The sequence below is a fragment of the Hypanus sabinus genome, chromosome 14 (genome assembly GCF_030144855.1).
Source record: "Hypanus sabinus isolate sHypSab1 chromosome 14, sHypSab1.hap1, whole genome shotgun sequence".
Classification (NCBI taxonomy): Eukaryota; Metazoa; Chordata; class Chondrichthyes; order Myliobatiformes; family Dasyatidae; genus Hypanus; species Hypanus sabinus.
Window position 1 is genome coordinate 55172004 of NC_082719.1, and position 16064 is coordinate 55188067.

At 38.8% G+C, this 16064-nt stretch overlaps 1 protein-coding gene across 3 annotated transcripts in view; it reads right to left on the minus strand.

Moving 5' to 3' along the window:
- dlc1 (DLC1 Rho GTPase activating protein) overlaps positions 1-16064 on the minus strand; it is a 447394-nt gene that overhangs the window by 21912 nt on the left and 409418 nt on the right. For all 3 annotated transcript variants that reach the window (XM_059989261.1, XM_059989260.1, XM_059989262.1), the window contains 3 exons: positions 8526-8597; positions 4679-4760; positions 2640-2703 (listed from right to left, as the gene is read on the minus strand). In XM_059989261.1, coding sequence (XP_059845244.1) covers positions 2640-2703; positions 4679-4760; positions 8526-8597 — 218 coding nt within the window. The remainder of the gene's footprint in view (positions 1-2639; positions 2704-4678; positions 4761-8525; positions 8598-16064) is intronic.

A 16064-nucleotide genomic window follows, 5' to 3' on the forward strand; every position in this document is an offset into this window, starting at 1 on the left:
TTATAAAAGAAGTTTGGATTACAATTCCCCTAATGGTAATGACATACTTACATTGGAGCCTTATCCAATTTTGTCTATTCCGCTTGACTCAGGACTTGTGTTTCTCCGAACTGTGACTAATGAGATGGCGACACAGGGCCATTAAATCTCAACAGTTAGTGCCCTGGGGTCCTCCCCTGTTGCCTTTTTACAGATGACATTGCAAAGCTAACCTGGGGAGTTTCAGATCTGCTCTGTAATTTAACTCTCTGCTTAATTACCGTTCTCAGACATCAAGCACCAAAGATTATGAAGTCAGACAATATAAACTATATGGCGACTTATTAGCATAGTGACATAATTAAGAATTTATACTTTGCTTAAGTGTTAAAGTAGTCGATCTTGACAGTTTTCTTTTCAATTTTCATGATTATTAGTTTACTGATGAAAGACTGAGACAACACTTATGTTATAGACTAAAAGGCTGCACCCCAGTATGAAAAAACTTTGTGTCAGTCACTAATAAATGTCGAAGAGTTACAGTCACTTCAAGAGTAAACTGGCATTTTACCTTTGGAAAATGAGATATAATTACTTTCCAAATGATTATTTTAAACTAAAAGAGCTATTAATACGTGTTGATATGTTTCTATATATTCTTCTTAGAATAAATAACTTGGTAATTTTATAAAGTTAATTGATATTAATACTATTTGTTATTATATTAAGCACTCATATTCTATTATCACAAAGAATTTACTAAATTAAGCCTCCAATTCACAATGGATTTATTTTCAAGAAGATTTATTTGCAAGAATCATAGCATTTATTAATCTGAAAGTTGACAAATCATTTGTGTAGTACTGAATATTAAAAAAATATGGTTCTTAAGTTTATAGAATATTTTTGACAAATACAGTATGTCCTTATGCTTCTAGGAATTTCTCTAGCTTTTAAATACAGCACTGTGAGTAGCACAACCGTGCGATTATTCCTTTTGTAAAATTTTCATTGAATACTGAAGGCTTTTATAGCACAAAGTATTTGAGTAATGTCACGTCCAGTAAACAGAACTGCAAGAGCTGCACATTCTTTTTTCTAAGACTATCCTTTATTGATGTTTACATTGCGTAACAAGAAATGAGGACCTTAAGTTGAGTTGGAGCTTTGATCTCAGATTCTCTATGTTCCGAAGCTAGATGGTAGTTGAGATTACTCCATGTAGTACACTTGTTTTACAAAACTATATTTACAGAAGCAAATACCTATGTGATCTTTTATCTCCCCCAATCTCAAAATCACAGTAGCTAGTTGATGACTAAATACTATAATCTGACAAGAGAAGACAGAGAGGTAAGAATTTCTAAGCATGGTCCAAGCATACTGACATACATTCCATTTTGAGGCAAAAAGAATGAGCAAGAAATCTCTACCCCTTACTCATGCACAAGTCACAAAGAGTCTCATTCCTTTGGCCCACTGAATGCCAGTATTATTAGCTTGCAATTGAATTAATAGATTGAAGGCAGGAGTAATGCAACTGGAATGTATGGTACAGTAGACCAGTGTCCCAGAAACAGAGGTGAACCATTACAGAGAAAGGGGCACTCACTGGGAATAGGTTGAGCAGAAGGCAGTCATTTGTGAAAATGTAATAATTAAGAAAACATTTTTGGCAATACATTTTGGTATACAAAATTCTGGAGAAACAACTAGGTGATACAAGGAAAGCAAACACTGGAGCATAAACAATAAATCCAGTTCATTCCCCAATTCACCTAATGATCTAATCCACCAAAATTTCATCCTGGATCCAGTTATAGACTATTCTAACCACGTAGCTTATAAATGTATCTAAAGTTATTATTCTTCTGCAATGCATTAAATATAAGCCCCCTTTCTTTAGGTTCCCCGATCCATGATGTAGACCGATAAAACTGATGACTGCCCCCCAATCTGCTACACTGCCACTGTAGAGGAGAAGTGTTCGGCATTTGTTCACATGAATTTAAGGGCAAAGTGAATGAGCTCAGCATAGGTGCATGAAGCAACACCAATGCAGTCGTCAATGTAGTGCAGAAAGATTTGGGGAGCATTATCGGGGAAGGCTTGGAATGTGGACTGATCTGTGTAGCCAAAAAAAAGGTGGGCCTAGCTGGGTATGTAGGTGCCCATGGCTACACCTTTGAATTTAAAGAAAGTGTGAGGAGCTAAAAGAGAAACTGTCGATTGACCACTCTTGGTGCTCTTTTAACTCTTTTCCTCACCTGCCTACCACCTCCCTTTGGTGTCCCTCCTCATTCCCTTTCTCCCATGAGTGACTCTCCTCTCCTATCAGATTCCTTCTTCTCCAGCCCTTTACTTTTTCTACCTAACACCTCCCAGCTTCTTGTTTTATCTCCCCATCCCTACCTACCTGGTTTCACCTATCAATTTATAATTTGTAATCTTTCTCCTCCCCCACCTTATTTTGCTTTCTTACCCCTTCCTTTCCAGTCACGATGAAGGGCCTCGGCCCAAAGCATTGACTGTCTATTCATTTCTATAGATGCTGTCTGACCTGCTGAGTTCCTCCAGCAGTTTGGATGTGTTGATTCTTGTAGGGCCTAACATTTCTCGAGCGTCCTCTTAGAAAGCACTTCGTACAAGATTAAACTTACCCTTTTTCTCTGTGGGCTTATTTCAAGTTTCATCACAGCACATTTGTTAAGGGTGTTCAATCGTCTAAAAAGAAGGAAAAGTAGATGGATTGTTGATAAGCCGAACCAAGTGACAGATTTTCCCCCAGCCTCCCATCAGACATTCCCTGCTCCATGAATATGCGCTACCAGATTCTTGTTTAGCCCATCTACATCAAAATGTGTGTGAGAAAGGCGCCAATTAGTATCCTTTATCTCCAATGGATAATCACAAAGCTGCAGGGAAAGAACAGTAAGGAAGATGCACAAACCAGATTGCTGCACAGCCCTCACACAGGCCCTTGGTAACTCTGTGGAATGTGTGCATACTTATTTTTGAAAGAAATGAAATCTCAATTTCATTTAGAATCAATGGTTTGTTAAAGTACATTATAATACAAATCATCTATCTCCAAAAAAAAAGTTGATGATATCACCAAAATACTCAGCAAAACTATCATCTTTAGAATGATGAAATATAATACAGGTTTCTTCTCTTCTGCATTGAGATTGTGATTCACACCATGGTTTTCAACTCTAGTGCACTTCTTCCTGCCAATTCAAGACTGCAGAACTCCTAACTTAATCCCCCCTCAGTTCTCCCCAAATAACATTCATATATTTTTTAAGCAAGCTGGATGACATGCAAGAGTTCCTTCCTGATTGAACTTAGCTTGTCCATTATCCCTTTAACTTTTGATGGTATTTTTACACTATGGTTGTTAGCCTTTAGTCTGGCTTTGTGTGAACACTGTACCTGTTAACTGATCCACTCGTGTAAATCCATACCTTTGTACTGTTCTTGCACAAGGCTCCCTTTCCATTGTACCACATCCCCAAGCCCTTTCAAGTTTTCAAAGTGAATGAATTAGAAACTAACTGCATCCAGATGTACAGGCCTGTTGTAGATTATCTTACTTTCAAATGGCTCCAATTGCATCCTGTCGACTTCCATATATGATTTGTAGCCACATTACTCTTTTTTTAGATGAGTTCCTATTTCAGGTGAGGAGCAGAGTATCAAATGCTCCTTGCCACTGTGAAAATTTAAGCATTTTATGTTCATTTTTTATGCAGTGAAAACTAGAAGTAATTCCTTTTTGCTGACTTGTGCTAAACGTCTCCTTGTTCTGAGCAATCACACTCCTTTGGAGGCCTGCTTGCTTTGATGTGGGAAATAAAAATATGAACAATCTGCCGAAAAAGAATGCCTTTGATAATCATTTTGTCGGGCACTGACGTCTGTACAAGCCTCCTGACAGCTGCAACAGATAAGCCAAGTAAGTAGCTGTAGTGATGGAGGCAGCAGCTTGAAAGGTAAACAAACAGACGGCACTGTTCCAATGTGGCAAATTCTCCTCAGAGTCAGGCAGACAACACACACAGAACTATTCCTTTATCAATGGCATCATTTTCTTATAAAATGTTACAATGTATCCAAGTGCTTCATCTTTGTGATCTGTCTGGCTAATCTTTTGACAGAACAATTAAATCAAGAGAAAAGCTCAACGTTTTCTGTTGCATTTTGACATTAAAACAAAAGGATCTCACCAATGTCTGATATTGGGGACAAGAGAGTATGAGTGTAAATAGTAGCCACATTTTTGATAAAATCTCCTGTCACAGACATTAGTTATATTGGTTTCACCACAGAATCCCGGAGAGGCACCATTTTACCCCTATAACTTGGGAAAGGTTAATAAACTGATAGGCCTTTAGCCATATCTTGTGTTTCTTACTATACAATGGCTCTAGTGACATCTGCTGTTACTGCTCTGAGTTAATAGTTCCATACAATCACCAGAGATCAACAATCCTTTCATTTCTGGCTAGAGATGAAGAGAATAGGGTAAGTATCAACATTAACTGATATAAAACAGAACGGAGTCTTTGAGAGGTGGGGGAGGGAGGGAGGGAGAGGTGCAGTGGTAGAGATTAAATGTTAGATTTCATATATCAGGAAGCAGCCTGTTGCATAGCAGACTGGTGGGATGGATGGAATGGATGGAATGGATGCCTACCTGCAAAGAGATTCAATTGCATCCCGGTCCAGGAAATCGTGGTCCCTCTTCACTGAAGAAATATCAATAGGAAACAGCAAATCTGTGGTGCAGTCAAGACAGATGCTTGCATTAAAGAATAGTTCAAACCCAGGTTTCCTTAATGAAGCAAAACTGCCTGTTCTTCTGAATTCTACAAAATGGAAAAACAACTTCACACTACCTTCCTATTAAATTTGAACAGAATATCTTCATTTCAATGATTGAGATCAGATTAGCTTGTCATGTACAGCGAAACATACAGAGAAATGGTTGCTTGTGTCAAATCAAAGCGAGGATTGGTCTGGGCAACCCACAAGTATTGCCACACTGCTGCACCAACAAATCATGTCCACAATACACAAACCATACCTTTATGTCTTTGAAATGTGGGAGGAAACCAGACCACCCGGAGGAAAACCATGTTGTCATGGGGAGAATGTACAAACTCTTTGCAGGCAGTGATGGGAATTGAACCCTGAACAATGATTGCTGGTGCTGCATTATTGTTACGCTAACTGCTATGCTACAGTGCGCCCTACCAATGAGGCATTTAGGTGAAGATTCAATTAAAAACGACTTAAAGGTAAGGAATTAACTGAGAGGTAAGGCAAGATGCAGAGTTAAAGGAAGCAATTTTGTTAAAGTGATCATTGATGCAAACATGCTTTAGATCTAAGCTTACAATTCTTTAGCATTTCTGGCCCTTCTGTTTCATGACAATTTCACTGTAGCGCCAGACCAGTTACCAGATATATTGGATTCAGTTTCACAGATTATCTGTGTGAGTTTTGAATTCAACATTAGTTTGCTTGTTTTGCAGTAACCTGAATGAAATTCTATCATATACTGTTGATCAAACCAGCACTCCAATGTTGCATGCTATTATCCCAGTGTAGCGTGAGAACACAGTGCTTGTTAAATGCACAGCAAATCGCAGTGGCATTTTCTTGCTTATTCTTATTATGGGACCTTTTTTTTGTCATGTGAGATTGCTTCAAAGTTCAGTACTTCGATAGAAAGACTGAACTCCAGCAACAAAGAACGTGCAAGATTAACAAAAATAAGGATTTCTGCAAAGTGGAATATTTTAAACCACCAAAACTAACCTAACTTTTTTTTACATAATGAGTGCATTATCATTCAGAATCATTCAGATGTTTGCTTCATATGTGCATGAAGAAAGCTTCCCTGGAAGCATTCCCTGAGTAACGATAACCACAGGAATTTCCCGGTGCCTGTGATTCTGTAGTTGTCTTGTTTCTCTAGCCATCAGCAGTGGCATTCTTTGTACAACCTGTAAACAAATAGGCTTCCTTCCCATAATCAATCAATAATTTCTTAATTCCCCAATTGAAAACATGTATGAAAAATTTCTTCTCATCCTCACCAAAACACGTAATTAACTTTATTTTTTCTAAAGCCAAGTGTCTAATCACAAGTTGGGAAGCTATACATCTAAGTTGCATCCTAACTAACAAGATTCCTGGGAAGTCACACTGCCCATCCTTACTTTTTCCAGTTGTGAAGTTCTGGAAGAAAAATCCCTTCATTGGCCAAGCCAGAGGGAAATAGACACTCAAATATGTGCTTGGAGTTCTAAGACAGCAGAGAGTAGACCAAGTTGGACAATTTCCTGACCAAATCATTGACACCATTTGACAAAGCGTTCTTCTGCTGGAATCATGCAACAGATGGTAAGGAAAGACCTCCTTTCATCACCCTTGCATGACAGTTGTGGCCTCCGATCTATAGGAAGATGTGCTTGAAAGTGCAGCGGGGATGAAGAAAGTCATCATGCTTTCTGTTGTGATAACCTCAGGTTAAAGCTGTGGAATGGTTTTTGTCCGTTGGCTCGTGTGGAAAGATTTGCCAGGGAGCTTCCTGTATCTAGTGGTGGAAGAGGCACTGTCATTCAAAGAAGAGAAAATCTGCAGATGCTGGAAATCCAAACAACACACACAAAATGCTGTAGGAACTCAGCAGACTAGGTGGCACCTATGGAAAAGAGTAAATCGTCGACATTTCAGACTGAGAACCTTCATCAGGACTGGGGAAAAAATAAGATGAGACGTCAGAGTAAGAAGGTGGGGGAGGGGAGGAAGACATACAAGGTGATGGGTGAAACTGGGAGAGGGGAGGGTTGAAGTAAACAGCTGGTAAGTTGATTGATGAAAGAGATACAGGGTTGGAGAAAGGGGGATGGATCTGTTAGGAGAGGGTTGAAGACCATGGAAAAAAGGGGAGAAGAGCACCAGAAGGGAGATGCTGGACAATTACCAGAAATTTGACAAATTGATGTTCATGCCTTTCAGTTGGAGGCTACCCAGATGGAATATAAGGTGTTGCTCCTCCAACCTGAGTGTGGCCTCAGAGGAAAGGAGGCCATGTGTGGCCTCCTGAGAGGAGGCTATGGACAGACATGTCGAAATGGGAATGGGAAGTAGAATTGAAATGGACGGCCACCTGGAAATCCCACTTTTTCTGACAGATGGAGCAGAGGTGCTCAGCAAAGTGGTTTCCCAATCTACGCTGGGTCTCAGCGATATACACTAGGCCACACTGGGAGCACTGGAAGCAGCAGATGGTCCCAACAGACTCACGGGTGAAGTGTTGCCTCAGCTGGAAGGACTGTTTGGAGCCCTGAATGGTAGTGAGGGAGGAAGTGTAGGGCAGGTATGGCGCTTGTTCTGCTTGCAAGGATAATTACCAATGAGGAGGGAAAAATGGGTAAGGGAGTCAAGCCGGGACTGACCCCTGTGGAAAGCGGAAAGTGTGGGAAGGGGAAGATGTGCTTGGTGGTGGAATCCCATTGGAGATGGCAGAAGTTACAGAGAGTTATGTGCTAGATGTGGAGGTTAGTGGGGTGGTAGGTGAGGCCCTGTGGTGTAGCTGGTCATTTAGCAGAGGACACTCTTGTGACTCTATGTCACCAATAAGCACATTCCAAGATCCAGGAGTTCATGCTGGTGGGTGCATTCAAGTAATGTGTAAAGGAGAGGAAGACTGCATATAGCCACACTGCCAGCTAGGGAAATAGGAAAGCTTAGTTGTATGGTGAAGGCTCCCTGCTGTAAGTATCAAAATCTGCAGATGCTGGAAAACTGAAACAAAAGCAGAAAATATGGAAGCAGTAGGTGGATCAGGCAGAGTCAATGTTTCAGGTTTATGACCCGTCCTAAGAAGCACAGATGCTGCCTGAACTACTTACTGTCAGGATTTGTTGTGTTTATTGTATATGTTAACCCTCCTACCAGGCCTCCTTTGCATGTAGTGAGGGAATAGAACTATCTAGTGTGTTATGTGAAAAAATGGAATTAAATTGCTTCTTCTGTGTCAGTAAAGACAGCAATACAAAAAATATATTGCTTAATAAAATGCATAAATATTTTCCAATGTATCTTTCTTCAAGAATTAAATTCTGTAATAAAAGATTATCATAAGTGTCCCACCTAATCTTTGCTTAAGTCCACCTTTCCTTTGGTTATTCAAAAATATACTTTACAAGCACAAGGCTTTATTGAAGTCATGATTAAAAATCTATCTTTACGACTTTGAACATCTGGTATTAAATAACATTCAAGGCACTGTTTAAAAAACGTACTCTGAACTTTAAAGCTCTCCCCAGGGAACAAAGTAATTGCTATCAACATGGAGGAATAGTTTTGATATGGAATGAATTATAATGAAAGATCTATGTTTATTGTAACATGAGATACTTTGTGTCTTTAAGGCATAAATTTAGAAGTTACCACATGACTCAAAAGGAATTCTTTCCTATAGTAGTTTAATCCAACAGTGTATGTTAGCTTCAATAACTTTGCCTCACCTTCATACAGCTGTGCATATTGTGGGAAACCTGCTGCCCGTAACCAATCACAGGCCTCCTTGGCCTCGCTCTCTAAATGGAAAAACAAATCCAAGATCCCATGTTTAGTCCTTTAGAATTTATTACCAGTAACAACTTGTATTTATATTTTAGTAAAATGTCAAATCATTTCACAAAATATTTTAATGTAAAACATTTGCATTAAGAATACAACCAAATGCTATTAACATTAAATCTTCAAGGAAAATTTTAAAGGACAGAAAGAGAGGAGGAGAAGTTATGGAAGGACTGCTGGGACTTAAGGCCTGAGGATTTGAAGATATGGCTATCAAAAGTGATAGTTAAATTAGGGAAACATAAGATGCCAGGTTTGGAATAGTGAGTTGATTTTGGAAGGCATTGTGTATTAGATAAATGAGGAGTGTAATGATCATAAAGAGAGCTGTAAACAAGGAACAGAAGTTTCAATTTATGGCAGGACTGGAGGGCTTTTATGTTGAAAAACTCAGTATGTGTGTTTCATTATAAACAGCATTAATGCAGCCCTATCAATTCTTGAGTATCTGACTGAATGCAAAATTAACAATGATTGCCCACTTTCTTTGGAAGTAGAAAGGCAAAAGCTAATGCCTACAGGTACTCGGTTTGCAATATTGGTGATCAAATTCTAAAATTAAGTTATGAATGCAAGATATTCTGCAGATGCTGAAAATCCTGAGCAACACACACAAAATTCCAGAGGAACTCATCAAGTCAGGCAGCATCTATGGAAGGGAATAAACAGTCGATGCCTTGGGCTGAGAGCATTCATCAAGAATAAGTTTGGACAGTGGTTTGCTCTGAGCATGCTTATTTACACTGAATTTCAGTTCTGCCTTCTTGAGTAACGCTGTCAAAGAGTTGTGATTTAACTTGACTATAAGTTTGAATGGATAACCTAAATAGACACTTTAATGTAGTATTGAAGGAAGCTTTCAAATATGTTGCTAAACTAAGTCTCTGACTACACAAATAAGTAAACACAATGCAAATAATTTAAAATCGACACAACTTTACTTGGTTTTCTGTATACTTGGGTTATTCATTCAATTGATGCAGATAAGATCTTGCTGTGGGAAAAAACTGTTAAAGTAGATGGACATTACAATCCTGTGTATTCATAGGGAGGTGCTCGCAACATGATAAACTCTACACAGGATTTTTCCCCTTCTATATTGGTAATGATAGGTAAAACACAAGTACTCAATAAGGTGAATGGAAAAATGCCCATATTGCACTACGGTGCTTTTTGGGACATTATAAAAGAATTTTCAGTCAGCACCTGTCTCCTGTAGACTTAAACTAGCATACAGAAATTGAACAGGCACCCTAAATTTACCACCTTGCTGAGCAAAAATGTTTGGCACAAAGTAAATGATTGCTGTATGTGCTCCAAAGGTGATAAATTAAATACTGCTATTGCATACTATTACAGTATCATGATTGGAGATTTGTAATCAATTCATAAATGAAATCCAATGGTCCTTTCACAGATTAGAGAAGCTTCCTTGTCAAAGCAGTAACCAGCACTGATGGTTAGCAAGTTACGACTTAATCACTAATCCCTTCCACAATCCCTTGGCAGCGCTAGCCTCCTTGCAGTGGAATGTCTAATAAGTAGAACAATACTGTTCCAGTTTTAAGTCCACTGGGAACCAACACATTGAGGCACCACTGATTTGCTGTATTGGGAATTATTTTAATATATTCTTTATCCCCAGTATGTTGCCCATGCCGCACTTACAATTTGAAATACTCAGCATTCCTACACTGAACGAATGATGTGATATAATACAATTGTACAACTGTTCATATTATTTCAACTTAATAATAAAAGCTGTTAATGTTCAAATTTAGTCTTACAGCTCTCTAGCAAGTTCTGCATAACAATTTTGCAGGGTAAACTCACCAAGGGATTAAAGGAAAACTGGAAATTATTTTGTTACTTTTGTGTTAGCCTGAGTACTCTCTCCCTCCCTCAACCATTGCTGTACAACAAAACACCAGGTTTGCTTGCTATCAACTCAGTGTAAATATAATTACATACAAAGCAACATGAAGTTTACACTTTGAAGGTTAATTTCCAGTAGTTAATCCTTCACTGAAGAATGTAGCAGCTTCACCGTGTGTGTGTGTGTGTGTGTGTGTGTGTGTGTGTGTGTGTGTGTGTGTGTGTGTGTGTGTGTGTGTGTGTGTGTGTGTGTGTGTGTGTGTGTGCATGCGTGCGCGCACGTGCACCCTTAACCAGCCAAAGTAGAAATGGGCAGTGTCTGCAGTGGACTGAAGCCGATCTGCACTATATTGCCAAATAAATGACAGTAGCTCACTTTCACACATTGTCAAATCAAGATTACAGGTGGTAAGTATATATGAATTCCTGGCTTTTAACCAGCCTTGACGACATTTTGGCCTCCCAGAGAAGCAAAATGCTGAACTTTGTTAGACAAAGGTAAGTGGACCATTTTGCCACCTACTTCAACCTTATCTCCTGCCTCACAGACCTTTCGTGCTTCAAAGCACTGCTCTGGAGATAATGGTACTTGTCAAATGGTTGAGCAATTGCAACATTTTTACTTTTCATTTGTGACGTTGCCAAGTCAGTCCTTTGCGGAAAAAAAGGGATGCTATACTGACTAACAGATTAACTTTCTCAAAAATGGAGAACGTTACTATCAAAGGGCTGTAAGTATGAACAATGTTTTTTACAATCATTTGTGAATTCTTGTGACATAGTTGGGAGTATTTTAGTTATCATTTTTTAAAAAAACTAACCAAGATATGATTAAGTGCACATAAGTCAGATCCTGGGGAAAAACTACCTCATTCACCTCCCTTGGGAAAAAAAGCTTAACAGGAACCATCATGGACATTTTAATAAATTCATTTCTCAACATCAACCTGAACACCAACAAAAGCCCTCCCCATCTCGGGTCACTTCATTATTTGGGGATTACACCATTGCTAATCCTACATTAGATGAGAGCTAAAAGATGGGGTTACTAGAGACCTTTGACATTACAAGAGCAGGGCCAATGATTAATGTTAATATTAATGATTAATATTAATGTCTGATGGAGACTTTACTCCTTCCAACACTCCCACAAATTCACACATGGGCAAGGCTTCAAGTTGTGGAGTTGATGAAATTATAATGTAAGTGGACTTGGAAGACTCAAACCTCAGGTTCAAGAATAATAAAAGAAAGAGAAGAAAAAAACTGCATTAATGCAGCCCCTTTCATGATGTTAGGACATCCCAGAGAACTTTCTAGCCAATGATGTGTATTCACTGTTGCAACATTGGAACTAAAGGAACTACTTTATGCATGGCAAGCTGCATTAATCACAACATGATCAGTTTCAGGGATATTCTGAGAAATAAATATTGGGATTACTTAGCTGATTTTCCAAATACTGTAAATTCTGGTTAATTGGGACACACCAGGACCAGTATATTTAGGCACAAATAAGCAGCTGCCCCAATTAGCTGAAGTTTCATAGAAATAGTTCAAAAGGTATAAATAAGACAAACTACCATTTAATTGAGTAACAAATGATGCATTTAAATGAAATACAGAACAAATTAGAACACTACCAATATTAGTACAGTACTGTAAAACTGTGTATTAGTCCCTAATCGTTATCAATGGAGGAATTTGTCAAGTGTACGCAGCCATGTTCTTTGGATTGAAATTCTGAAATGTTTTAAAGTCAAAATAAAAAAACAAAATGATCAAAGATCACTACTTTTTGAATCGGCAACTGTCAGCCCAAATAGATGAAACTGACAGTATTTATAAACTGTTTAATCTAAGTAAGGTGTAGTGTCTAACGTTCACACAAGGGCACCTGACTGACACTAGCTAGAAACTGTTTAGCACTAGTCCCCTGTCCCAATTGGCATAGCACCCTAAATTCATTAATTTTTGTTCTTTTAAGAGCTACCCAGATTAACTGATGGTCCAATTAATCAGAATCTACTGTAATAAATGAGATGTACAAAATGCATGAGGGAAAGACCTCGCCATCTGATTGACAACACCTCAGGGGTACAGCAGTCTCTTGGTTTTGCATTTAGGAGTTACCCTGAATTTTTGTATTCAAGTACCTGGCTGCAGCATGAATTCACAACTTTCTTGCTCAAAGACAAGGTGTTGCAATCTAAATCACAAACAAGAAATTAAGCCAGAAATAAGCACATAAATAAATCACTTTGGCCAGTTGCTTTGGAGAAAGTGATATTTTGCACTTCAGAATTTTGCGATGGATGCTCACCCACTCCTTGCTCCTGATTCCAGATAATAAACACAGTACCAAGGCTGTGCTGAAGCATCTTAGCAGTAGCATACTAACATTTAATCGCTCCAATTAACAAGGTCAGCTCGTGTTTGGAGGGAGGATAGAAAATTTCTCAGTTGTAATGGTGTCATTAACATAAATACGGAACTGCAGCGTAACAACAAAATGCCAAACAAATGGCCTGAAATCACGTCAAAGCCAACTGCTGTTGTCGGGTCTCCATGACTGCTCAGGGTGACACAGCTATCTTCTTATCTCAAGTAGAATGCAACATAGGTGCGACATCAACTGGAACATCTGTGACAATCAACATAATCAGAGCCGGTATCTAAAAACAGAGAGCACTATTATCTACCTTCAAAACCAAATGATTGAAATTACAGTAACTCGTGAAATCTTACTTAAAAAGCAAATGCTCGATGACCTTCCACAAAACTGCAGAGCACAGAGTAGATATCTAGGGATGTATAATGATGGTCTGTGATACCTTGAGTTTGACTATCGTCACTTGTACAAATTCAAACTGGATTGTCCATTGTTAGTAAATGCCAAATTGCCAGCAACTAGCTCATGTTCAAGATTTTTGAACCTGTTTAATCAAAATATTTCCCTGTGAACTGCACTGTTGCTTTAAGACCATCATTGTATGCTCCAAAACCACAATTGGATAAAGTGAAACCAGAACATCCTGCACTTTATCCTGAATGATACTGAGTCAATGATCTGACATATCAGAAATATAACCACTGGCATTGCCACTATTCGGAGAAAGCTACTGGGACTCTGCTCAGGATTCTGTCTGCTGATCACTGCTAGAACACATGCATGTTACAACAAGGTTCTGCTGTAATTCACGATATATCAGTCAGTGATGATAAACCTGATTCTGATTCTATTTCTCATCATAAACACTAAGGTTTCTGCAGATGCTGGCAATCCAGAGTAACAAACAAAAAGTTGTGGTGCCACATTACAACTCTTTACTTCCTGTCAGCAAATCCAAACAGCTGATTGTTGACAGCAGGAGAGGAAACCAGAGATCTGTAAGCTAGTCCTCATCGGGGGATCAGAAGCAGAGAGAGCCAGCAACTTTAAGTTCCTTGCTGTTATAGTTTCAGAGGTTCTGTGCTGGGTCCAGCATGTAACTGCCATTACAAAGATGGCAGGGTAGCACCTCTACTTTCTTAGAAACTTGTGCAAATTTGGCACGTTATCTGATTCATTGATAAAATTCTATAGATGTATGGTGGCAAGTATCCTGACTAGTTGTATCATGAACTGGTATGGGAACATCAATGCCCTTGAATAGGAAAAACTACAAAAAGTAGTGGATAAAGCCCAATCCATCACATGTGAAGACCAGTCCACCATTGAGCATATTTACAACGAGTGCTGTCACAGGAAAGCAGCGTGCATCATCAACGACCCCCACCATCCAGACCATGCTTCCTTCTCACTGCTTCCATCAGGAAGGAGGTACAGGAGCCTCAAGTCCTACACCACCAAGTTCAGGGACACCTATTACTCCTCAACCATCAAACTCTTGAACTAGAGTGGATAACTTCACTCACCCCAACAGTGAGCTGATTCTACAAACTATGGACTCATTTTCAAGAAAGGTTCTCAATATTTATGGCTTAATTATTTCATAATCAGAATCATTTTATTGCTAGTATGCGAACACACCAGTATTGATTGTGCACAAACAACAAAACAATATAAGCAGAATCAACAATTTACAAGAAAGCAGTGGAAACCGTGAGCAATAAACAATTAGCAGAACAGTCACATGCGCAAACATCAACAATAAAACTAAAATAATTGTGAACATTTGAACAGAATCAATAATTATCAACAGAACAAGAAAAGCAGGAAAGAGCATTTAGTGAATGTTATGCAGGGACAGTTAGGGTATCACAACAGAGTGAGTTTTGTTGCGAAGCTGGATAACTGCAGAAAAGAAGCTCCGGAGATGACAGGTAGTCCTGGTGGTGATGGACTTGTAGTGTCTCTATGATGGCAATTTGGTGAATAGGTGACTGCTAGGGTGGGTGGAGTCAACAGTAATTTTTTTCAGCTCTTTTCCTCGCTCTGATGATGAACAGGTCTTTTAATGTTAGTAGTGGATAGCCAATGATCTTCTCTTTCCCTTTGCACCACTGATTTCTGAATTTGTTCCTCATTCAGGAAATAGTCCACGCCTTTATTCCTTCTACTAAAGTGTATGATCATATACTTCCATACACTGTATTCCATCTGCCACTTCTTTGCCCATTCTCATAATCTGTCAAAATCCTTTTGTAGACTTCCTGTTTCCTCAACACTACCTGCCTCGTCACCTACCTTGTATCGTCCGCAAACTTAGCCATAAAATCATCAGTGCCACCCATCCAAATCGCTGACATATAATGTGAAGAGGTACTGACAATAATCTCCACTAGTTACTGGCAGCCAATCAGTAAAGGCCACTCTTTGCCTCCTGCCAGTCAAACAATCTTCTATCCATGCTGGTATCTTACCTGTAATTTCATATGCTCTTATTTTGTTTAGCAGCCCCATGTACGACACCTTGTCAAAGGCCTTCTGAAAATCCAGGTAAACAACATCCACTGACTCTCCTTTGCTATCCTGCCTCTTACTTCCTTAAAGAATTCCAACAGATTCATCAGTATTTGGATGAACACATGGATAAAGTAAGGTTTAGAGCACAGGGCTCTAAACATGGGGCTAGTTTAAGTAAGCACCTTGGTCGGCACAGATGAGTGGATCAAAGTGCCTGTTTCCATGTTAGATTACGCTATGACTCTACAAATTCCCATTAGATCTAGATACACATCTGAATATTCATGATATATGTTGTATGAAAAATTACGTTATTAAATTTCTGCTTCTTATATTCACTAACAACTTCCAAACAGGGCCCCTCCAACAATACATGACGTAACTAATTTTAAATAAACTAATGATTTTATTATTAGGAAACACTTATTTGCATACAAGTTTGAATTATTTTTAAAGCATGTCAATGTGTCTCACTAGCCCCCATGTTAGACAAATACAGACTCAACATGTGGAGATGTTCTTTATCAAGATTGCTTGAAGTATTCCCACAATAGTACTGAATGTCATTTGTTCAGGATTGTTTAATGTAATTTCCAGTACACAAGAGTAATGAAGAACAAAATAATTGTTACTCCTGATC